Here is a 23,936-nt window from a genome sequence, read left to right as displayed (position 1 = left end):
CCCCCCACCTGCTGCTCTCTTGTTGATCAGGCCAGCGAAACATTTCGCCGCGGACGTGTAGGAGAACGGGTGAGTACATGTGAAGATCAGCTCCTCCAACTGCACCAAAAGTCTGTCCAGGTCAGGAATGTCCACCTTCCACAGGAAAAAAAAAAAAAAGCTATAATACACCACAATATGTATTTGGACTCATGAGAAGGAATTGAGTGTTTTTGATATGAACTTGCCTGTTGTGAAAGGGAACACACACAGGCCATGAGCAAACACACCAGCTGTGACTGGGACCAACCGTCTGACTGGCTCTGTGAGGAAACATCACAAGAACAGGCTCGTTCTTACCGTACGAATGTTCACGAGTAAAAGACACAAGACGCACAAAACGGGCAGCTTTCTGGATTTTCCAACCATGTCGGGTTCCCGTTTTACACTCAATAAATGTTGTTAACTATACAGGCTTAAGTACAGGGTCTCTGGGTTACTGATCTGAAGGTTTGGGGTTCAACCCCACACACACACACACACACACACACACACACACACACACACACACACACACACACACACACACAGTGTAGAGGCAGCTTGGTGGTGCGGGAATTAAAATCACGACCTTCTGATCAACAGCTTACCCACTGAGCTACCACCCCTCTCAACATACAAACGTGTGAGGGATGTATTGTGCGAGACAGGAATACAAGTAAAAAGGGAACTGAGTGTCTTACCTCGAGGAGCTGAATATTGGATGGGTAGGCATTTTCGGGCAGCCAAGAGACGTCTCCGTCTAAGAAAAGGGACACGGCCTGAGCTGCCATTCGAGTAGCAGGTCTAGAAAGAACAGAGGGCTGTTTTAATTCAGAACGTTCAGATCATTATGATCTTCTTGACCTTTATTATTTATATATTTTTGAGTCACTATTAGAAGTAAAAGACGGCTCTGTATATAATTATATGAAAAGTTGATGTTATATGCCAGGTCCCCTGCGCCCCACATTTAGAAAGGCTCTCTGAACAATGCCAGAGACATATTGCAAGTTGAATTGTACATATATTTTTTACTAAAAATCATATCTGTATTTGATGATAAAGGTTGGCTTTCAAACTATAATTTCCTGTAGTTATTAACGTAGCCTAATTATTTTTAAATTCACCCACAAACTAACAGAACGGTACATTCAGAATAACATTCGATCGTGATTGAGCAGCTTTACGAGGCATAATAAATATAGTTAAAATCATAAAATCTTCACAATAACAAAAAATATCCAGGACAATGTCTTTTTGCACACTGACTAATGAAGGTCGGTGCTCCCAGTGACTGTGCGTGCAGCCTTGTGCTGCTATATGTTGGCGTGTTACAAAAAACCTCTAAAACTTACAATCAGGCACAGAATGGAATGATGAATTAAAACCTGTCTGCTTATTTCCTCACTCTTAATCCCATCAATTCGGAACACCACTGGCAGAAATGCAGCCCCAAACCAGAACACAACCTCCACCAGGTATTACTAAAAGCTACAAGGACTCATTTTCCATCTCTCTCATCATCCAAATTATCTCAAAACCTTGAAATCGTCACTCCATTATACTCTTTTCTACTGATTTTCATTCTAGTCTTTGTGAGTGTTTGTATATCTTTCACCCTCTTCTGCTTCTGAAAAAGTGGTTTCTTGGCTGCTCCCCTTAATAACCCTGCAACCAAAATACATTCCAGATCAAACTTGTAGACTGTAAGGGTCAGCCTGGCATTCCAATAAAGCTGCCACATGCTAACACATGCTAATACACCTCTTCCGGTCTCTCAAAGAAGAGAAATGGAGAAGCTTGAGCAAATTTAGTGTTTCCTTGACCTTCCAAACCCTTTTTATGGCCGTCCTGGTTTTTCTAAATAGCTGGAATGCCATATCTTGGTTGCTGATTTCGTTTTGAAAGTGATCTTGCTGATGCAAGTTTTATGTCTGTCAAATTCTGTGATCTTTGGCCTTCGTATGTGAATTTATTTTCAAAGGACAGTAAATCTGTACTGCTATACAAGCTGCATATTGACTACTTTAAAATATATTCTAGTTTCATTTCTATAGTATTGTCCCTTGAGACCATACTGTATACAGTGGTCCCCTCGAGGGTTACGTTCTAAGACCCCCGCGAGTTCCGGACAAATTTTGGACGCAGCCCCTATGGTACCTCAGTGAATTCATTTAGACATTGTCACTTAAATGTAATAGTATTTGGTCAAACACTGTACACTTAGTTTAAAACGCTATTCCTAACGTTCCTGAAAGTTCGGTCCTGCTGCCGGGATTCCTGCAAATTTTAAGATAATAATAACGGTGAAGAAGACCCTGGCAGACCTTACCAGACTTGCACATAATCAAACTTCCTATAGATTGTTCATCCATAAAGTCTGCATCGAGCCGAAGTCAAAAATACTATCTGTACAGAATAATAGATCATTTCACTTTTTGTTTGTTTTTTAATAAACTCGCTGCAGATGTCGGAAAGCGGCTGATTTGCCTACTGCGGTACTTGTGGGAGGGTGTGTGTGGTTTTCCTGTTGTCTGAGCGACTTACGCTGGCTGTAATGCTGCACAAGCAGTGCTTATGACAGGAACTAGAGCAGAGAGCACGGCCTCTTCAGTGAGGGGACTAGAGCACTTCTGACCTGCAATGAAGGGGGAAAAAAAGCATGCATTAGTATGCATTGTTTTGTGCGCTGTATATTTAGTTTTCTTTTTTTTTTTTTTCTTGTCCGTGTTGTACGTGCTGAGGTTGATGGGGAAAAAACAAAACAACACCTGTTAATCAGATGTTGAACCAGCTAAACAGATGTTCAGCAAAAAAACTAACAAATAAAAAAACTGCTTAACACACTCTTAGCATCCGGACACAGCATTTCACTAGATTCCTTTCTTGTTCATCCCAGAACAGTTCAATAGGATTTTATGTGCGGTGACTGAGCACCACTGGGCCCCTGAGCAAGGCCCTTAACCACATAGGTGCTCAGATAAATGAGTGAGATTAACCCTCAATCTGTTAATCTGCGTGTGGACAGGTGACATAATGTTTGCATGGACAGGTGAGGTACGTACTGTGCACAGCTGCGTGCAGGGACAGGCCCATTAACCGCGGAATGACTGTGGCGTGGAAAAAGTCGGCAATTTCCACCGTGTGATGCGTTTCCTCCGCGATCCTCCACAGACCTTGACACGCCCAAATCACCTCCTCGGCCGAGAACCCGCTGCTACCTGCACACAGCGAGGCGGGGATCGAGTTCAGCTTTAAGACATTACCGAAAAAATAAAGCACAGATTATAGAACACTTCTTCTTAGTGGTTAAGGCATTTGGCTTCTAAGGTTGTGTGTTTAAATCCCAGTCACACCAAGTTGCTGCCACTCATGGGCCCCTGAGCAAGGCCCTTAACCCCATAGCTGCTCAGTTGTATAAATTAAATAAATGCAATTCGCTCTGGATGAACATGTCTGCCAAATGCCGTAAGTATTTACATAAGCATTTCTCATCCAGAGCGTCTTACAACTGAGCAGGATGCTCAAGGGCTCAGCAGTGGCAGGTCCTTGGTGTGGCTGGGATCTGAACTAGTGACCTTCCGATCCAAAGTCCAACGACTTAACAACCGAGCTTCCATCTCTAGAGAAAGGCATGTATGAGCGCGATCCAAATAAAACTGAACTGAACTATGTACCTTTGTGTGCAGCAGCTAAAACCTGCAGTAGTACCGGCACGCTCTCCTGCACCAGACTTATCCGCAGGGAGACGGAGGCGAGGGCCGTCACGCTGCGCTCCCGTGCCGCCGCTCTGCTTCGGATCCGAGCCGGAGAAGCATCTTCTTCGGCCATGGGCTCTGCAGAGAGAAGAGTGTATTTCAGACACTCTCAAGTTAAATCAAGTCCGAAATCAAGACTGAACCTACCTGTGAATATTTCATCCTTCAGCCGAGGAACCATTCGGGTAACGAAGAAGGACGGATGGAGACGAGCCAGAGATCCCGCGCAGTCGGTTACCGCGGAACTAGAATAAACACGATGGAAGGACATGATGTTTAGTTTGAACGAGAAGTGAGAAACGTGACCTGTTTTCAGATGCTACCTGACTTGGGCGTCGTTCTCTTCTACAACAAGCCTCGTCAGGTGCTCCACTGCTATTTCCATGTCCGCCTCCGTTAACATGCCTTGGGAAAGAAAACAAAAATGATAAAGAAATTATTAAAAAGGAAAAAAGAAAAACATATGACGTCACACACACATATACAGGGCTGACGAAATAAACACGTTAATAACGTGTTAAAACATTTATTTGAACGGCTCTCATTTTATTAACGTGGGATTAATGCAGCATACGTTTCTGTTTGACCATTTTTATAAAATTGTGCATGTGTGCGAGTGTGTGCGCGAGTGTGTTGCAGCCACCCACCAGACTGCTTGCCCAGTGTGGCGAGGACCTTCATAGCAGTGACCTGAAGCGCCGCATTAGACTCTGCCAAAGCGGAAAACACCACGTTGCAGAGAGACTTTTGGAAGGGGAGCAGCACGTTGTCCTCTGAGAAGGTTTCAAATAGAAGCAAAGGACAGAAGAACCAAGAAAATACCTCAGCATTGATGAATTTCCACATTACAGTAGTTCAGGAGCTCTGACAATGGTGTCTATAACAAGACTATCTGTCTGTCTGTCTTCATATCCATTTCTCTATCTATCTTCATATTCATCCATCCATCTATCCATTCATCTTCATGTCTGTCTGTCCGTTTATATTCATGTCTGTCTGTCTCATGTTGAATTGACACACACCTCGTTCTGCAGGCCGGCTGCTCACTGTGGGCTGGATGAAGCCCTGCAACACCTCCAACAGAGTGCGCCGATGAGCACACTACACACACACACACACACACACACACACACACACACACACACACACACACACACACACACACACACACACACACACACACGACAATCAGAAATACATTAACATTGACTTTTTTATGCTTACTTAAAGGACTTCACATAAGAGTCGGATGCTACAGGTGTAACCTGTTCTCCGCTTGATTTTGGAACGAAATGTAAGTGATTATTAGATGTGCTACACTTTTATTATTTCTAAAGTGACCAATAATTTGTAAACCAATATTTGATATGTAGATTGATTTGTCCTCATTTGTGAAGATGACGTATCAACACTACAGAGACCGAGGCGTGTCCTGGGAGACACATAGAACACAGATTAACATGGCAGAGGTAGAGCTGCATCTTCATAGAGACAGAACAGGAAAAGAACATCTGGATATATTTATTTTTATTAAATTTTTTGCACTACAAAGGCCTGTTTGTGAAAGGGCCATGCTTTAGAAGTCAGAAGGTACTCAAGAAACCAAAGGAAACTATCAGCACCGTATTAAATTGCAGAGCATCATAATGTTTTCCAGTGAATCGTATTGTGTCGAATCAAATCGAAATTGAAATGGGGGTGAAGCGTATCGCGTCTGTAGCTGCTTCATCTTTAATGTATATTTTGCTATGCATCTCGATGCGAATCTTATCTGCCTTGGTTATGGAGATGCGCATCCCTATCGTGCAGATGTGAGGAACCTGACCTGAGTTCTGGAGTTGTACTGCTCAAACAGTGCAGGCAGCACGGCTGCAGTCACAATGAGGCTCGACCTGTAGGAGGCGCCGCTTGCAGCCTGAAGCAGCTTGGCGCTGGGCCACACCAGCTTCAGGTCCGGCTCACACAGATGGTGCTGACAGTCTGAAACACAAGGAGAGAGGGGGTCTTGGTCAACCTAAATAAATATTGTATAAATCTTTTTTTTTTTACATAATATATAAATGTGATTAATTAATCGATTATGCATCCAATAATTTGTTGTATTAATAAATACATATTCGAATCATGTTTTAACTATACTTAATGATTTAACTCATTATTATCAGTGTGATATATCCAGGTTTGGAAATGGCTGGAAGGGTGTATTTATTGTGTTTTTTTAAATACAGGGCTGTAAGAAAAATATCAAAAAGTATTTGCCCCCCCTCCTGATTTGTTATAATTTCTCCCCCACATTTGTCACAGTTAAATAATTGAGCAAACTATATAAACTATAATACACAAAGGTAACTTGTAACAGTTTTTAAATGCTGATTTCACTTATTACGAGGAAAAAAGCTGCCCAAACCTGCCTATGTGATAAAGTTATTGCCCCCTATCCCTAATAACTTGTAAACTGGAGTATTTCTTTGCAGAAATGATTTCATTCAGCCACATTGGAGGGTTTTCCCAGCATGAACGCTCTGTTCAAACATTCCAATCAGCTTTAAGTCCAGACTTTGACTAGGTCACTCCAAAACCATCATTAAACTTCATTTAGTTCATTTTTGAGCCATTCAGAGATGGACTTATTGCTGTGCTCCAGATCATTGTCCTGCTGCGTAACCTAAATGCTCTTAGGTTTGAAAGTCATGGACTGATGGCCAGACATTGTAAGTGGTACAGCGCAAAATTCAAGGTTCTATCAATTCTGGCAAGCTGCACAGCATCCCCAGACCATTACACTACCACCACCATGTTTCAATATTGGTTTAATGTTATTTTTATGAAAGGTGTTAATTTTACGCCAGATGTTCCAAATAGTCACATCAGTCCACAAAAGTCTTGGGGTTGATCAAGATGTTTTTTGGCAAAAAAACAAAACAAAAAAACAAGCCTTTGTTATCTTTTTTTGTCAGTGCTTTTTTAGTATATAATTAATTAAGTATTAAATAAGTCTAATAAAAAACTAATAAATAAAAAATAATAATGAAAAATCTTTTTTTTATATTTCCCTCATTTAAATCCAGCACCACTGAAAGAAGAGAATGCTTGTTTTTAGGAAATCTTCTACCACATCACAGCAAATTTGTGCTTTTTTGGGACTGAGACCTTCACTGAACCTGGTACCTTTGAGGACGAGCTCCAGGAACATCTGCAGAGCATCTCCAGAGTTTGATGTGAGGACCGTGCGAGCCAGACAGGATGTGATGGCCCCGAGAGCAGCGAGACCTGCTGACTCGACCTTCTCGCTCGCTGTCTGGAAAACCTACAGAACGAAAATGCTTCAGTGTCAGAATGCAGCCTAAAGCTCCAACATGGCACACTGTAAAATGATAAATAATGTGCAAGTCAAAGTCACCGAAAGCTGGTATAATAACAATAGGCCATCGGCATAAATAGTTTTTCCGGCTTCTGGTATGCTGTCATTACAAGAGTGGCCTCTAGAGGTGAATCACTGACACTACCTGCTGTTTGTTTTTACACACAAGACTGCACACTGCACGGAGATCGCTATATAATATTTATTATCTATAATTAATTATTTAATTATGTTTATTAATTAAAATATTCAGAATTATTTAATTTACCACATTTTCAGAATTCAGTACTGATTTTTTTTATGTTTTTTATTAAAGATCAGTACTATTTTACATGGAGTGTTTATTTTTTTATCCAGTATCCATTTTAAAAACTATAGATTATCAGCAAGTACAATCCAACGTAGCTTTCGGTATCAGTAAAATCGGTGGACGTCTACTGGGAAAGTCAGAGTAACTGTGCGGATTTATTAGAAAAACTATTTACTGGTTTTTATTCAATTTAATACATCAGGAAGTGATTTATACTCTTAAGGGGGAAAATCCTATTTTTGGGAAACACGATTACATGAGGATTTAAGCACTTAAACTTGTGCTGGTATAAAAAAAATAATCAGCTTTGTAGATCAGAAGGAACCAGAGCTCCTGTTAACAGCCTGTAGTTTATTTCCGTCCAATAGCAACCGGTTCCATATTTGTTTCCTCTTCCAAAGCAGTCATTTGCCAAAACTAAAGTTGTTTGTATTTATTCCAGAAATCCGGATATCAGGTATGTCATAAACTCTATAGATCACCATCCTCTCGAAGTTTTTTAATCAATAAATTAATTAAATAAATAACAAATACATAAAAGTCTTGGAAATTTAAAAAAAGAGCCAAACAAACATCTCAAGGAAACTGGGAATAACCATTAATACCTTGAGACAGATCCTGAATCCTTACTCTTCAATAATCTAAGGCCATGTTCACACTAATACGTTTTAGTTTGAAAACAAAAATTTTTCGTTTCATTTTCAGGTTTTCGTCCACACGGAGACGGTGTTTCCAATCGATGGAAAAGTAACTTTTTGAAAGCGCTTTCCGAAGTAAATAAATGTAGCTGATCACACGTTTTTAGTCTTGTGATGCGCCGTTCCTCGACATTGCTGCAAAGTTTCGAAGAGCCGGAAAGGAAATAAAGGTCAGGCATGAAATGGCACGAGCCAAACGAGTCTTACGTTTTGCTCATGCACGGGTACAGGGATGTGATCGTTCTCTGACGATTCAATGTGGATGGCGACTTTTGGGCAATGAGTGAAAACGAAAGTGTGGATGCGGAACGCTTTTAGAAGAATCTTTACAAATTTATTTGTATTTGTGTCGACGTAGCCTCGTACAGTATTCTGGTCTGCAGTCAATTCTCCATCCCAAAGACAGGACATTGAACTGCTGTCCAAACTACTATCCAAATCATTTGAATACTACCAGGGAATGACATACATGACAATATTTGCCTATCTGGCAACAACATAAACAAGCAGCAATAGAGCCTGACCTCTCGGCGTATGGAGGACCAAAGGCCTGGGAGGAACTCCGCCAGCTCTTTGTGTCCGTATACAGGACCACAAGCCGCCTAAAGGGAGAAGGAACACGATTAGCTTCAAAAACATTTTCCCATCTCTGACCTAGCACTCAAAAGCCGATCATAGTGAAAGTGTGAATGATGGTTTACCAGCGTTTTCAGCGAGTCCACCTTGGCATCCTGGACTTCCGAGTCAAGTTTCTCGATAAGTAATGGCACCAGGAACTGTTGGAGGGAAGGATGCAAATCAGTAAAACAGCAAGCAACAAGTGTGCTCTTAGAATCGTTTGAATAGGGAAATTAGCGTCACTGCTATGAGTGTCATACAATGTAAAACAGGATGAAGAGAGTTATTTCTTCTTGGCAGACCTGCACGTAGCCAAGGTCTGATATGTGAAGGAAGTGTGAAACTTCGAAACCGTGGCTTCGATGTAACGAATTCCAATAAATAATACACAAACCCCCCGATATGACTGCATTGTATAGCATCGTGTTGGATCGATTCGAAATCGGTAGCAGATTCATATGTATCTTTATTGTCTCATATCGTTGGCTATGCATCAGAAAAGGATATACAGTGGAACCCACTTATCTCGACCTCGGTTAACTCGACAACCCTATTAAGTCGACGTTTTTGAAGTGGAACCGCCAAATTCTCGCTTTGTCTAAGCATTTTTTTATCGGTTATGTCGACTTTTTTATGTCGCCGAACCCTGATATCTCGAGCACAAGGGGGGAAAATTGCCATTTAACGCCGGTTATCTCGGTGCAGCCGCAAAAGAACTCGCGGAAGTGGTGGAAAAATCAAGCCTTACAGATGCTACAGGTGTTGTATTGTATACTGGTGAATCTCTGCTGTTAGTTAGTGCACATATGCCTTTTGTTGTTAAATGTTATGTGATGAACAGGAGGCGAAAGTAGAAGCGCGGCGCTGAACAGCACACGGGAGAACGTGGGATGAGCAGCAAAAGCATAGAATTAACACCGGCAGGATCGGGTGGGGGGGGGAATCCGCGATGCGCTTTGGGAAGAAAAGCGCAGCCGTTGAGAGAGTGCCGGTGGGAAGGCACGTACCGGGATACGCATGAGCGATAACAACGACCGCCGTGAACCAACATATACCAACAATAACGGACAGTGAGAGTGTGGAAGTTTAAATAGGAGCTGGTGATGATGATAAATGAGCACCATATGTGCGCGATTGAAGCCGGGAGCTTCAGAGAAAGCGGCCGAGAAAGCACCTGACACGCTGAAGGGGGCGCCAAAGGGGGCGTGGCAGGTGGATTCCTGACAGTTAACAAACATGTACTGTATGTATTTTTATAGCATGCCTTCATCAAACAAATCGTGGCAACGCTGTTGTGTATAAAAAACCCCTTCAAAAACACGTGCATGCACATTCTCATTTATTAACGCACATCATGTACATAAAGAAATTTCAAGCACGTTAATATATTGCCGCCATTTTGATTTTCGTTTATCTCGATCATCGGTTATCTCGATGCTTTTTGGCGACCCCCTAGGACATCAACATAACCGGGTTCCACTGTATATATAAAATGATGGTTATTAATTTGTGTTTCGAAACTCACGGCTCGGAAAATTTGCGTGTTACCTAACCTTACTAACAGCAAGTTGCGTATCATCTAAAAATTTGCGGGAATCCACAGCGGGACCGGATGTTCAGAACCTTTAGGAATAACACTATGTATTTGGTCAAATACTGTACACTATTACGTTTATAAAGCGACATAATGTCTGGATGAATTCACTAAGGTACCATAGGGGCGTCCAAAACTGGCAGATTTTGAACTCGCTCTAAAAGGAACACTTTCAGAGCATTATTAATGGGTAAAGATTCCAGTGGTTGTGAAATGTGTGGAAACACTGGGTCTTTAATGGTTTTTAAGACACATTCATGTTCTTTGTGTTTTGGTAAAATGCAAAAACATGCCTTGTTTCAAGACAAACCTCTGCAAATCGCGCTGTGCCTGTTAGAACGGCCCGGAGAGCCAGGATGAGGTCCTCCTGCGTGATGCCGTGAGGGTTGTTGGCTGGCTGAAGACAACATGAAGAACAGGAGAAAACGAGGGTTATTAAGTTCCTTTTGGGGCTTTAAGGAATTTATACCCCACAGCATGCAACAACCCATTACTACTGAAAACTATTCATTCATTAAGATTCATTAAGGTTAAGCGACTGCTCAAGGACATGAAATGGGGAGGAGGAGGTGGGAGTTTAGTGGTTAAGGTATTGGATATTGGATTGGAAGGTCATAAATTCAAATCCCAGCACCACCACCAGCTACCACTACAGAGCTCGTGAGTGAGACCCTGCTCAGGTGTAAGTCGCTCTGCCAAATGCCATAAATGTAAAATTCCCACGATTTGTTACTGTGCTTGAAAGCGAAGCTGGAATTCGACGTACAGGTGTGAAGTCGACCGGGAAGTAGCAGGACGTGACTTCAAAGAGCTCCTCTGTAAACTGGTCTGAGGGGGAGAGAAGGAATAAAGAATGAGTCAGAGACATCTGCTGACTTTAAACAAGCTGCCAAACACAAAAGCCTGCCAATGGGGCATTACTTCATCTCATCTGACCAAGTGTCCATACTAAGGTTGCAAAAGGGGCAGAATATATTTACACAGATAAAAAATTTTTATTTTTTTTTTTAACTTTGATTTAATTATTAGTATAATTTTGTTTGCAAAATATCTTACACACGGCACAAGGAAGTTTTAAACATTTATGTAATATTTATGTCATTTACGTAAATACTCGCCAAGAAGTGCATTATGGAGGAACACACAGTGCGTGTAGGGGGCGTGGCCAGTGCGTGTAGGGGGCGTGACCAGTGCGTGTAGGGGGCGTGACCAGTGCGTGTAGGGGGCGTGACCAGTGCGTGTAGGGGGCGTGACCAGTGCGTGTAGGGGGCCCTGCAGTAAGTGTGCTGTGTGCATGTGACTAATGAATGTGCAGGATAGAAATAAAAATCCAGTTCAATTATCCTGCAAGATTTTATTTTCCAACTTAAGTTCCCCGGTATTGGCTACGCTGCAATTGTGTAACTTTCCAGTTTAGTCCCATGGAAAGTTTCCAGTTTACAACAGACCAAACATTGTACTTCAATCGGAGATCGTTTGAATATGAGTGATTATATGTCTACGAATCTGGACTCACTGAGGTCATAACCCCTGTGGATGATGTTTCTGGCGATCTGGAAAACCAGCAGGAGGTTGCGAGGATCTCGTTCTCCATCCATGGCCTGCACAAATCCGAACACAAAGTCCGGACCCAAACCCTTCAGCTCTGCAGAATTGGGACAGTGCGACAGAATTACAGTGGATCAATGAGCATGTGATACTCTTTCACTTTGCCTCCAGCCATTAAACTCTTAACGACAAGAAAAAAAACCGAATATATACGTTTAAAATGATTTATACAGGGTGCTGAAATTCCCTTAGTGCTGCACTTACACTAAAAAGCATTCTTACAAAAGCCTTTTACAGCAAACACTCATTGTTCACCACACCACTGCTCCATTATATCTAAGAGCAAGGGGTTTAACGAGCTCGCACTCGTTACGAACGATGTCCAGACGCCTCAAAAATCACCAGCTCTTAGTTCCAAAAATGTCCCGCTTCACTGCTAATAAGTGGAAAATTGGATAGTTTACATTTTAATTATTATTAATGCTATTTTGCTTATTATTATGATTACAAGAATTAGTACTATGGTCATAAAAACAAATAAATAATAACTGGCATTAAAATTGAATATGATTTTTTTATGATTATTATCAGTTTTTTTTTTTTAATGTATCAATAATCAGATAACAGAAATAAAGCATATAAAAAGCACGATTATTAGTGGATTTACAATTAAAAGAACACCACGTTATGTTACATGGATTTCAGTAACAACGGAAAACCGCCTGTGAAGTCGTCCGTCGGTTGGTCCCTCGGCTTATTTACATTAATAAGGCGATAAAGACCTGCCTGACCAATCAGATCCAAGATCTGGGATATTTCTAGTACAGGCGGACATTAGTGGTGTGTCATTATGCTAGTATTTCCTGTCACTGTTTAGGTTCCAAGATAAGAAGACTGCCATCTATCTGTCGGTCGGGATATAAACTAAACAACCGTCATGAACAAGTTTTTTTTTATTTTTAAATATCGATACAGTTTCGGCAAATGAAATATCGCAATGCTCAAGTGCATGAATATTTTCTTACACCCCTACGCGTAAATAGTCCTTACCCTTTTCCCTCGAATCCATGAGGCTGATGAGGATGTTATAGACATATGAGCGCTCTTTCAACATCAAGGACTGTCGAAATGAGAGAAAGGAGAAGAAAGTTGGCATATAACAAAAATTGAAAGTGTATTTGGTGAGAATGATTTGCTCCATATATTGGAATTGAATTCACCTGAACATGAACATCCTGGAAGAGGGCTTTTAGAATAGATACTGCTGCACCCGGAGGCAGTGCTGAGCACTTCGCCTGGAGGAACATCAACGTTTCAATTCCACTCATTAACATTTATAAACGTTCTGGAGCAGCCGAAACCTCAGCGTTATTATCTTTAAGTCACATGGAGACAAATAACTTCCATAAAGAACCCGCATTGCCTCATGAAGTCATCTACAGGCTTACCAGAGCTGCGAGTCCGTGGAGGACGTGCGGCGTGATTGCATAGTGATCCTTCAGCCTGTTCTCGTAGAACGCTACCAGGACCTTCACTGTGCAGAGGATTGAAGACGTTACTCTCAAAGATCACCACATCTTCACTTCTACAACGAGTTTACCATCAATCCTTTATTATATCCTTCTCAAGCGTCGCATGATCTACCGGATCGTCCAGACTTATTGACGCAAGAGCCAAAGACATCAACATAAATCCGATATAACCACAAGTTTGTGGACACCTGACCGTAAGACCATAAGATTGGTTTCTATTTAAATCATCTCCACAATTTTGGGAAGATGTTTCGCTAGATTTTCTGAAGATTTTGGCTCATGCAAGGTGAGGATCTATGTTCAATAGAGCTCTATAGCAGGAGATCTTCCACTCCAAACCGTGTAAAGCAGATCTACATGGAGCCGGCTTTGTGCACAGGGGCAATGCCATGCTGGAACAGGTTTTGGGTCTCCTAGTTTAAATGTGAAGGGAAAAAGACCACATCCAAAGAAATTCTGTATAAATGTGTGCCTCTAACAGTTTGAAGAAGAGTCACATATGACTGGAAAAGACAGGTGTCCCAATACTTTTGGCCATATACGGTACAGATGCAAACGGTTGGTGGTGTTTTTTTCCTAATGCAAACACTCGCTCTCCAAAAATTTCATTTCAGCGGCAAGAAAATATCAGATAGATAGATGGAGGGATGGATGGATGGAGACAGACAGACAGACAGACAAATAGACAGACATACAGACTGACAGATAGACAGACAGACAGAGACATGCAGGCAAACAGACAAACAAAGATAGATAGGCATTTAGACAGACAAATAGACAAACAGACAGACAGGCAAATAGACAGAGAGACGGACAGACAGAGAGACAGACAGAGAGACAGACAAACAAACAGACAGACAAAGACGGACAGAGAGAAACAGACAGACAGACAGACAGGCAGACAAAGACGGACAGAGAGACAAAGACAGACATACAGACATCCGAATCAGAATAAAAGTTACTTTTAAACCCCAGAACACACAGAAATTCTGCATTAGTTTCCTGGAGCTCTGGGTGTACGTAGAGGATGAGACAAAAGCTTACCTTCACTCTCAGAAAGGCCGCTGTAGGATTCCTGCAGGACCTCGGAGAGCAGCTGCACCCCTCGGCCACGGGTCTGAGTCTGAGAACTTGTTAAACTTAACCTAAGGAGAAGTGAAACAACCTGTCAAGATACACGCAGACATGTGTTTCACTCCTGTTATGAGATCATGCCAATGTTTGTTCGATCTCACAAAAGTAAGTACACCCCTCACATTTCAGCAACCATTTTAGTATTTAGGACAATACAGTGGAACCCGGTTATGTCGATGTCCTAGGGGGTCGCCAAAAAGCATCGAGGTAACGGATGATCGAGATAAACAAAAATCAAAATAGCGGCAATATATTAACGTGCTTGAAATTTCTTTATGTACATGATGTGCGTTAATAAGTGAGAATGTGCGTGCACGTGTTTTTGGAGGGTTTTTTACACAACAGCGTTGCCGCGATTTGTTTGATGAAGGCATGCTATAAAAATGTACATACGTTTGTTAACAACAAAAGGCATAAGTGCACCTACTAACAGCAGAGATTTACCAGTATACAATACAAACCACCGTCCATTCTCCATACAAACCTTTATTATATTCTCCAACATTATAAACACACAGATCGCTCAAAAAAAAAAAAAAAACAGCGGCTGCACAGTGCCGTCTCACATTTAGTCCACATGTGGAAAAAAGAAAATAAACAGTAACTAAGTTTCTGAAAACTTATGACCATCAGGCTGAAGTAATCCGCACAAACACACAAAGCAAAGTGTCCGAAAAACTTACGTCCGCTGATGCCGAGGGGAGATAAGCCGAGAGAGAGAGAGAAAATAGGAAATTCAAAAATACCGCGATCAAGCGGCACGGCGCCAAGCCAGAAAAAACCGGAAGATCCAAACCGAACCCGAAACCAAAACGAGGGACAGAAAAGTCTCAAACGTGAACGGCCGAAGGGCGTGGCAGGTGCTTTCGGCCGCTTTCTCTGAAGCTCCGGCTTCAACTCCTTACCGAGAGAGCCGTGCTCCTTACCCTGCTCGGGCCGGTAAGGAGTTGAAGCCGAGCGCCGCTCCGTTCATCGCATAACATTTAACAAAAAAAATGCATATGTGCACTTACTAACAGCAGAGATTCACCAGTATACAATACAAACACCTGTAGTATGTGTAAGGTTTGATTTTTCCGCCACTTTCGCGAGTTCTTCTGCGGCTGCACAGTGCCGATCGACATAACTGACGTTAAAATTTCAAATTTTTCCCCCCTTGTGCTCGAGATATCAGGGTTCGACATAACCGATAAAAAATGCGTAGAAAAAGCGAGAATTTGGCGGTTCCACTTCAAAAACGTCGACTTAATAGGGTTGTCGAGTTAACTGAGGGCGAGATAACCGGGTTCCACTGTACTATAGAAATAAGATTTATTTTAGAGTAGTCAGTGTGCAGCTTGTATAGCAGTACAGATTTACTGTCCTCTGAAAATAAGAACATACAGCCATTAAAGTGTAAATAACTGCCAACAAAAATCTTCACTCACTTATGTTTTAATATATTTTTGCCCATGAACATATATTAAATTATTACAAGTACAGTGAAACCCGGTTATGTCTGTAAGTCTGTATGTAAGTTCTGTGAAAGCAGAGAGAGTTCGTGTAGAGAATCCACAGATCCGCGCTATGGAAAGCGCAGCGCTGGGCAGCAACGGATAAACGTGGTGCAGACAGCGTGAACATGGAAAACAGCAGGAGCGGGGTAATCCGGGGGGCCGTTGAGAGAATGCGGAGTCCGAGAAGAAGGGTACGTAGCGGGATACGTATACGCGATTACACAGACCGCCATGAACCAACACATACGATCATGCACAAACAATAATGCACTGCGAGTGTGTGGAGGTGAGGGGCTTCAATAGGAGATGGGATGAGTGAGTGAATGAGAGTCAGGTGTGTGTGATCAGCATGACTGCGACGAGCTCTGTGCGGGCGGGACACGCACGGGAGAAGAAGCAGGGTGCTTTGGGGAATTCTTCGGGGGCAAACTACTACTTCACCTGCGTTCCTTTACTCGTTCTTTCCCCCTTCTTGCTCATGTCTTTCCAGCATTCCTTCCGAGCCTTGTTCCTATTCTTTTCTTCCTTCCTTCTCTGTTTTCATTTCTTCTTTATTCATTCGTTCCTTCCTTTCGATTTTTATTTTATTTCTTCCCTCTTCTTCCCTTCCTTCCTTCCTTCCCCTCGTGTTTATTTGTTAATTCCTTCCTTCGATTCTTTATTTTATTTCTTCCTCTTCTTTCTTTCCCACCTTCCTCTTCTCTAATTTGCTTCTTTTCTTCCTCAGATCCTCTCTACGCAACACCAGGATGGAGACTACGGAGTCTTTAGGTTAAATTTTGCTATGGAGTTGTTTCTTTAACCAACCAGATTTGAGTTGGCGACACGGGGCCATCTAGCAGGCGTCCAATAATAGCGACCTGCACAAGCTTAAATATATTTGTGTGGATTTAATAGCTGTTTCTTTCTGTGGCTGACAGATGAGAAGAAACCGATGTGGTTGCAGATACACTTGTAAGGACATTTACAAGACGGGCTTTTGAAGAAGAGCTGGGCATCGTGAGAAAAAGTCGGTCCAAACAGTTAAGTTTTTTCATGAAACAATTCTACCTGGTTTTTTTCTTTTCTGTAGAATTTGCATAAAAATACACAATTTGCATTCGTTTCAAATCTGTAATATACTGAAAGAAATGCACAACATTGCACAGGGTCATTGTAGGAGGTGAATATCGATGCTTCTGATAGAGATGATGTATGCAGGTGGTGCAGCTGTGGCTACAGTGAAAGGAGACGTGTTGAATTGTGTTCATTGGGTTTCTTGCTTTAGTGATAACATTCATTCTCGCTGGATGAGTTTATGATGGTATTAAGAGGTGGACTGGTTCAGACACCAAGTTGTTGGTGTGATTTCATTTTTATCATCAGATTATTACGATACGATCTCAGTAAATTGTTGAACCCAGCCATTAGGGAGGCACAAGCCAGTGCATTCTTAGTGCCGGTCCCAAGCCCGGGTAAATGGGGAGGGTTGCGTTAGGAAGGGCATCCAGCGTAAAACACGTGCCAAATCAAATATGCGGATCACAAATGAGAATTTCATACCGGATCGGTCGAGGCCCGGGTTAACAACGACCGCCACAGGTATCGTTAGCCGACAGGGTACCGTGGAAATTGGGCTACTGTTGGCGAAGGAGGAGAAGGAGAGGAGGAAGACGTCTACAGAGACGGCAGGGAAAGGAGCAGTGTAGGAGAGTGGAGGTTCGGGTTGGTACTTTAAATGTTGGTACTATGACGGGTAAAGGGAGAGAGGTAGCTGATATGATGGAGAGGAGAAAGGTAGATATGTTGTGTGTTCAGGAGACCAAGTGGAAAGGGAGTAAGGCCAGGAACATTGGAGGTGGGTTTAAACTGTTTTATCATGGTGTGGATGGAAAGAGAAATGGTGTAGGGGTGATTCTGAAGGAAGAGTACAGTAAGAGTGTAGTGGAGGTGAAGAGAGTTTCTGATAGGGTGATGATCGTGAAGGTGGAAGTTGAAGGATGATGATAAATGTCATCAGTGCCTATGCTCCACAAGTTGGCTGTGAGATGGAGGAGAAGGAAAGATTCTGGAGTGAATTAGATGAAGTGGTAGATGGTGTACCTAGGAAAGAACGGTTAGTGATTGGGGCGGACTTTAATGGGCATGTGGGTGAAGGGAACAGAGGTGATGAGGAGGTGATGGGTAGGTATGGTTTTAAGGAGAGGAATGTGGAAGGGCAGATGGTGGTAGATTTTGCTAAAAGGATGGAAATGGCAGTGGTGAACACTTATTTTAAAAAGAAGGAGGATCATAGGGTGACGATAAGAGTGGAGGAAGGTGCACACAGGTGGACTATGTGCTATGCAGGAGATGCAACCTGAAGGAGATTGGCGACTGTAAGGTGTTGGCAGGGGACAGTGTAGCTAGACAGCATAGGATGGTGGTCTGTAGGATGGTTTTGGAGGCGAGGATGAAGAGGAGGAGAGTGAGGACTGAAAGAAGAATAAGATGGTGGAAACTGAAGGAGGAAGAGTGTAGTGTGAGGTTCAGGGAAGAGGTCAGAGAGAGGCTCAGTGGTGTTAAGGAGGTGTTGGATGATTGGGCAACTACTGCAGGAGTGATGAGGGAGGCAGCTAGAAAAGTACTTGGTGTGACATCTGGAAATAGAAAGGAAGACAAGGAGACGTGGTGGTGGAATGAGGAAGTGCAGGAGAGCATAAGGAGAAAGAGGTTGGCAAAACAGAAGTGGGATAGACAGAGTGATGAGAAAAGTAGGCAGGAGTACAAGGAGATGCGGCAGCAGGTTAAGAGGGATGTGGCGAAAGCCAAGGAAAAGGCATATGAGGAGCTGTATGAGAGGTTGGACACTAAGGAAGGAGAAAAGGATTTGTACCGATTGGCCAGGCAGAGGGACCGAGCTGGAAAGGATGTACTGCAAGTTAGAGCAGTAAAGGATGGAGAGGGAAATGTGTTGACTAGTGAGGAGAGTGTGTTGAGAAGGTGGAGGGAGTATTTTGAGCAGCTGATGAATGAGGAAAATCAGAGAGAGAAGGTTGGATGATGTGGAGATGGTGAAGCAGGATGTAGATAAGATTAGTAAGGAGGAAGTGAGAGCAGCGATTAAGAGGATGAAGAGTGGAAAGTCGGTTGGACCAGATGACATACCGGTGGAAGCGTGGAGATGTTTAGGAGAGATGGCAGTGGGGTTTTGACCAGATTGTTTAACAGGATTTTGGAAGGTGAGAAGATGCCTGAGGAATGGAGAAAGAGTGTGCTGGTACCGATCTTTAAGCATAAAGGAGATGTGCAGACCTGCAGTAACTACAGGGGTATTAAGTTGATCAGTCACACCATGAAGTTATGGGAAAGAGTAGTGGAAGCCAGGCTGAGAGAAGAGGTGACCATCTGTGAGCAACAGTATGGTTTCATGCCGAGGAAGAGCACCACAGATGCCATATTTGCTTTGAGAATGTTGATGGAGAAGTATAGAGAAGGACAGAAGGAATTGCATTGTGTATTTGTGGATTTAGAGAAGGCGACGACAGGGTGCCAAGAGAGGTTGTGGTACTAACAGCAGAGATTCACCAGTATACAATACAAACACCTGTAGTATCTGTAAGGTTTGATTTTTCCGCCACTTTCGCGAGTTCTTCTGCGGCTGCACAGTGCCGATCGACATAACTGACGTTAAAAATTCTAATTTTTCCCCCCTTGTGCTCGAGATATCAGGGTTCGACATAACCGATAAAAAATGCGTAGAAAAAGCGAGAATTTGGCGGTTCCACTTCAAAAACGTCGACTTAATAGGGTTGTCGAGTTAACTGAGGGCGAGATAACCGGGTTCCACTGTACTATAGAAATAAGATTTATTTTAGAGTAGTCAGTGTGCAGCTTGTATAGCAGTACAGATTTACTGTCCTCTGAAAATAAGAACATACAGCCATTAAAGTGTAAATAACTGCCAACAAAAATCTTCACTCACTTATGTTTTAATATATTTTTGCCCATGAACATATATTAAATTATTACAAGTACAGTGAAACCCGGTTATGTCTGTAAGTCTGTATGTAAGTTCTGTGAAAGCAGAGAGAGTTCGTGTAGAGAATCCACGGATCCGCGCTATGGAAAGCGCAGCGCTGGGCAGCAACGGATAAACGTGGTGCAGACAGCGTGAACATGGAAAACAGCAGGAGCGGGTAATCCGGGGCCGTTGAGAGAATGCGGAGTCCGAGAAGAAGGGTACGTAGCGGGATACGTATACGCGATTACACAGACCGCCATGAACCAACACATACGATCATGCACAAACAATAATGCACTGCAAGTGTGTGGAGGTGAGGGGCTTCAATAGGAGATGGGATGAGTGAGTGAATGAGAGTCAGGTGTGTGTGATCAGCATGACTGCGACGAGCTCTGTGCGGGCGGGGCACGCACGGGAGAAGAAGCAGGGTGCTTTGGGGAATTCTTCGGGGGCAAACTACTACTTCACCTGCGTTCCTTTACTCGTTCTTTCCCCCTTCTTGCTCATGTCTTTCCAGCATTCCTTCCGAGCCTTGTTCCTATTCTTTTCTTCCTTCCTTCTCTGTTTTTCATTTCTTCTTTATTCATTCGTTCCTTCCTTTCGATTTTTATTTTATTTCTTCCCTCTTCTTCCCTTCCTTCCTTCCTTCCTTCCCCTCGTGTTTATTTGTTAATTCCTTCCTTTCGATTCTTTATTTATTTCTTCCCTCTTCTTTCTTTCCCACCTTCCTCTTCTCTAATTTGCTTCTTTTCTTCCTCAGATCCTCTCTATGCAACACCAGGATGGAGACTACGGAGTCTTTAGGTTAAATTCTGCTATGGAGTTGTTTCTTTAACCAACCAGATTTCGAGTTGGCGACACCGGGGCCATCTAGCAGGCGTCCAATAATAGCGACCTGCACAAGCTTAAATATATTTGTGTGGATTTAATAGCTGTTTCTTTCTGTGGCTGACAGATGAGAAGAAACCGATGTGGTTGCAGATACACTTGTAAGGACATTTACAAGACGGGCTTTTGAAGAAGAGCTGGGCATCGTGAGGAAAAGTCGGTCCAAACAGTTAAGTTTTTTCATGAAACAATTCTACCTGGTTTTTTTCTTTTCTGTAGAATTTGCATAAAAATACACAATTTGCATTCGTTTCAAATCTGTAATATACTGAAAGAAATGCACAACATTGCACAGGGTCATTGTAGGAGGTGAATATCGATGCTTCTGATAGAGATGATGTATGCAGGTGGTGCAGCTGTGGCTACAGTGAAAGGAGACTTGTTGAATTGTGTTCATTGGGTTTCTTGCTTTAGTGATAACATTCATTCTCGCTGGATGAGTTTATGATGGTATTAAGAGGTGGACTGGTTCAGACACCAAGTTGTTGGTGTGATTTCATTTTTATCATCAGATTATTACGATACGATCTCAGTAAATTGTTGATTCTTGGAAAAAAAAAAAAGCGGGTCATGACGAGAATCGACAAACCCACGGTTCGTAACCGATGGTGCTTTTTTTGTCTGTTGAGCGGTGGAGCCACATTCATACGAGATCTTAATCACATCTGCCAAAACTCATCTGTCAGCGATCATCTCACATTCAGTCTAAACCACAAGGCTCTGGTTACTGAGCAGAAATTTGGCAGTTCAAGCCCCAGCATTGCCAAGCTGCACTTCCTGGGGCCCTTGAGCAAGGCCCTTAATTCTCTATGCTCCAGGGGGCGCTGTATCATGGCTGACCTGCGCTCTGACCCACAGCTTCCCAACAACCTGAGATATGTGAAGAAAGAATTTTACGGTGAGGCAGTGCATGAATGATAACTAAAAGCCTCCTTCCTTTCCTTCCTCTCCTTTCCTCATATCCTTTTTTCTTTATCTTTCCCATCTTCTTTCTTTTCTTTACTTCCACCCCTTTTAAATTATTTCCTTTTGATATGTCCTTCCTGTCCTTTTTTCCTTTCTTCAATCCCTACTTCTTTAACTCCTTTCTTTATCCCTTGCATCTTTCCTTACTTCTTACCCTCCATCTTTCCCTCCGTTCTTCCTCCTTTCTTTTCATCCCCTTTCATCAAAACACATCACAACCTCATGCTCCAGTACATCTGATCACATGATCAACTTGCTTGTTAATATCATGAGCAGCAGCTACGCTAATTCCTCTCCACTGCTTCTCTTTCTCTACCCTTCCCGAGGCATCCTGAGGTTGCTCCAGCTCCAGTCACGTCCCACCTCATGAAGATTATGGACCTTCAAAGAGTAGACCCCCAAAACATCCCGAACCCTCTAGAGATGAGGATGTTTTGGAGATGTTTCATGTAGAGTTTGGACACTGGACCTCTTTGAGCATTTGAAAGACTCTGTCATGGAGAAGCTCATGATCTCAGATGTTGAACTGTTTTATGAGCTGCTCAGTAGCTCCTGGTTCCACAACGTCAACTGACTGTATAAGACTGTAGAAAAGACATTACTCATCACGCACTCTTGATATCACCTAAATGAGGATGGGTTCCCCTTTAGAGTCTGGTTCCCCTCAAGGTTTCTTCCTCATAACATCTAAGGGGGTTTTTCGTTGCCACAGTCTTACCTCAAGCTTCATCATCAGGGATAAAAACACATCGTTCACTTATATTCACATTTTTTATTCTATAAATAGGTTCTGTAAAGCTGCTCTGAGACAACATCCACTGTGAAAATCCACTAAAGAATAATCTTGAACTTCCTTTCATTATTCCCTCCCTCTTTCTTTCTACCATGCCTTCCTTCCTTTCAATTCCTCCTTTCCTTCCTTTCAATTTCTTCCTTCCCTCCCTGATTTCCTTTCTTTCTGTCCCTCTTCCTGGTGAACCCTGAGCGCACAATCGGAACGATGCCACTTATTTCCTGTTCAGTCAGATACCAAATGCTTTTTAAAACCAGTCTCATTCCTGATCTTTTCACAAGGTTTGGTGAAGGAATATGAGAATTTGTTGAACACTGTTCAGAGGCAGAAGAAATCGCTTCTACTCATGTTCAAGCTCTCATTCAAAATCACACACTTTGAAAACCCCATTACTTTATGATCAGTCGGTTCATCCCTGGTGAACGGACACTTGATGTACCTGTGTGTGTGTGTGTGTGTGTGTGTGTGTGTGTGTGTGTAATACATTACCCTAGTGCCTCGACCAGCTGAAGGATTGAGAACTGTCCCGTCTTGACACCTTCAAGAAAAACAAAAAACAAATATGAAGTTAATAGGAAGGGCAAATCCCAGGTAAAGTTTAAGCATCCTAAAGACCATCCTCCTGAACATACAGATAACTACAGAGAGTTTAGGATTTAGTTCTCTGGGGCCCCACTGGAGGCCACTTGTGCACTTAGGGGTCTTTGAAAGCATCCACTTTTCCTGCAATGTGTTTTGCAAGACTGTAATAATCTGGTGATCAGAGAGCGCTTCTCCTCCTGCTTCACACAGGATGTGGTAAACCAACCAGCAACATCTTAGGCACGCTTATTCTTTTTTTTCTCACCCGTATTCCTATAATTCCACCTCCTGCGTTCTGATTGGCCCAGACATTCAAACAAACGCGCAAACAACCAATGAAAGAGCGAAAATTCTGAACGAAAGGAAGGCCATCCAATCACAAAGCAGGTGGGGCGGGATTAATCGGAATACGCGTGGAACACACAATGCACGTTTACCAACAAGTTACAGACGCAGCATTGTCTAACTGCAGCGCGTTACGTGTATAACATTCACAACTTCAAGACACCGCACCTGTCGCGATCGTCGTAGCCGAGCTGTCGGCTTGTCCGGAGACGAATTCCTCCAACAGACTGACTAGACTTGCGACGTCGGCAGCCATCGCGAACAGCTTCAAAGCGTCTCCCTCCCACCTGCGCATGCGTAGACGGGTGTT

The 23,936-nt window shown here is 42.7% G+C and overlaps 1 protein-coding gene across 2 annotated transcripts in view; it reads right to left on the bottom strand.

Moving 5' to 3' along the window:
* mms19 (MMS19 homolog, cytosolic iron-sulfur assembly component) overlaps window positions 1-23,913 on the bottom strand; it is a 32,599-nt gene extending 8,686 nt beyond the window's left edge. Inside the window, exons 1-23 of one of the 2 annotated variants that reach the window (XM_046853774.1) lie at window positions 23,795-23,913; window positions 23,189-23,237; window positions 14,485-14,585; window positions 13,357-13,442; window positions 13,129-13,203; window positions 12,959-13,028; window positions 11,877-12,005; window positions 11,127-11,188; window positions 10,671-10,757; window positions 8,850-8,924; window positions 8,673-8,750; window positions 6,948-7,086; window positions 5,605-5,759; window positions 4,802-4,880; window positions 4,427-4,552; window positions 4,103-4,184; window positions 3,927-4,024; window positions 3,699-3,857; window positions 3,087-3,242; window positions 2,569-2,659; window positions 723-825; window positions 228-302; window positions 9-135 (exon numbers count right to left, since the gene is read on the bottom strand). In XM_046853774.1, the coding sequence (XP_046709730.1) occupies window positions 9-135; window positions 228-302; window positions 723-825; window positions 2,569-2,659; window positions 3,087-3,242; window positions 3,699-3,857; window positions 3,927-4,024; window positions 4,103-4,184; window positions 4,427-4,552; window positions 4,802-4,880; window positions 5,605-5,759; window positions 6,948-7,086; window positions 8,673-8,750; window positions 8,850-8,924; window positions 10,671-10,757; window positions 11,127-11,188; window positions 11,877-12,005; window positions 12,959-13,028; window positions 13,129-13,203; window positions 13,357-13,442; window positions 14,485-14,585; window positions 23,189-23,237; window positions 23,795-23,882 (2,290 nt within the window). In that variant the 5' untranslated portion in view covers window positions 23,883-23,913. Of the gene's footprint in view, window positions 1-8; window positions 136-227; window positions 303-722; window positions 826-2,568; window positions 2,660-3,086; window positions 3,243-3,698; window positions 3,858-3,926; window positions 4,025-4,102; window positions 4,185-4,426; window positions 4,553-4,801; window positions 4,881-5,604; window positions 5,760-6,947; window positions 7,087-8,672; window positions 8,751-8,849; window positions 8,925-10,670; window positions 10,758-11,126; window positions 11,189-11,876; window positions 12,006-12,958; window positions 13,029-13,128; window positions 13,204-13,356; window positions 13,443-14,484; window positions 14,586-23,188; window positions 23,238-23,331; window positions 23,489-23,794 lie in introns of those variants that run through there. The other variant, XM_046853775.1, reaches the window with a different exon arrangement.
* Between the last annotated feature and the right edge of the window lie 23 nt (window positions 23,914-23,936).

This window comes from Silurus meridionalis, chromosome 7 (genome assembly GCF_014805685.1).
Source record: "Silurus meridionalis isolate SWU-2019-XX chromosome 7, ASM1480568v1, whole genome shotgun sequence".
Taxonomy (NCBI): Eukaryota; Metazoa; Chordata; class Actinopteri; order Siluriformes; family Siluridae; genus Silurus; species Silurus meridionalis.
This window is presented reverse-complemented; position numbering and strand designations above follow the sequence as displayed.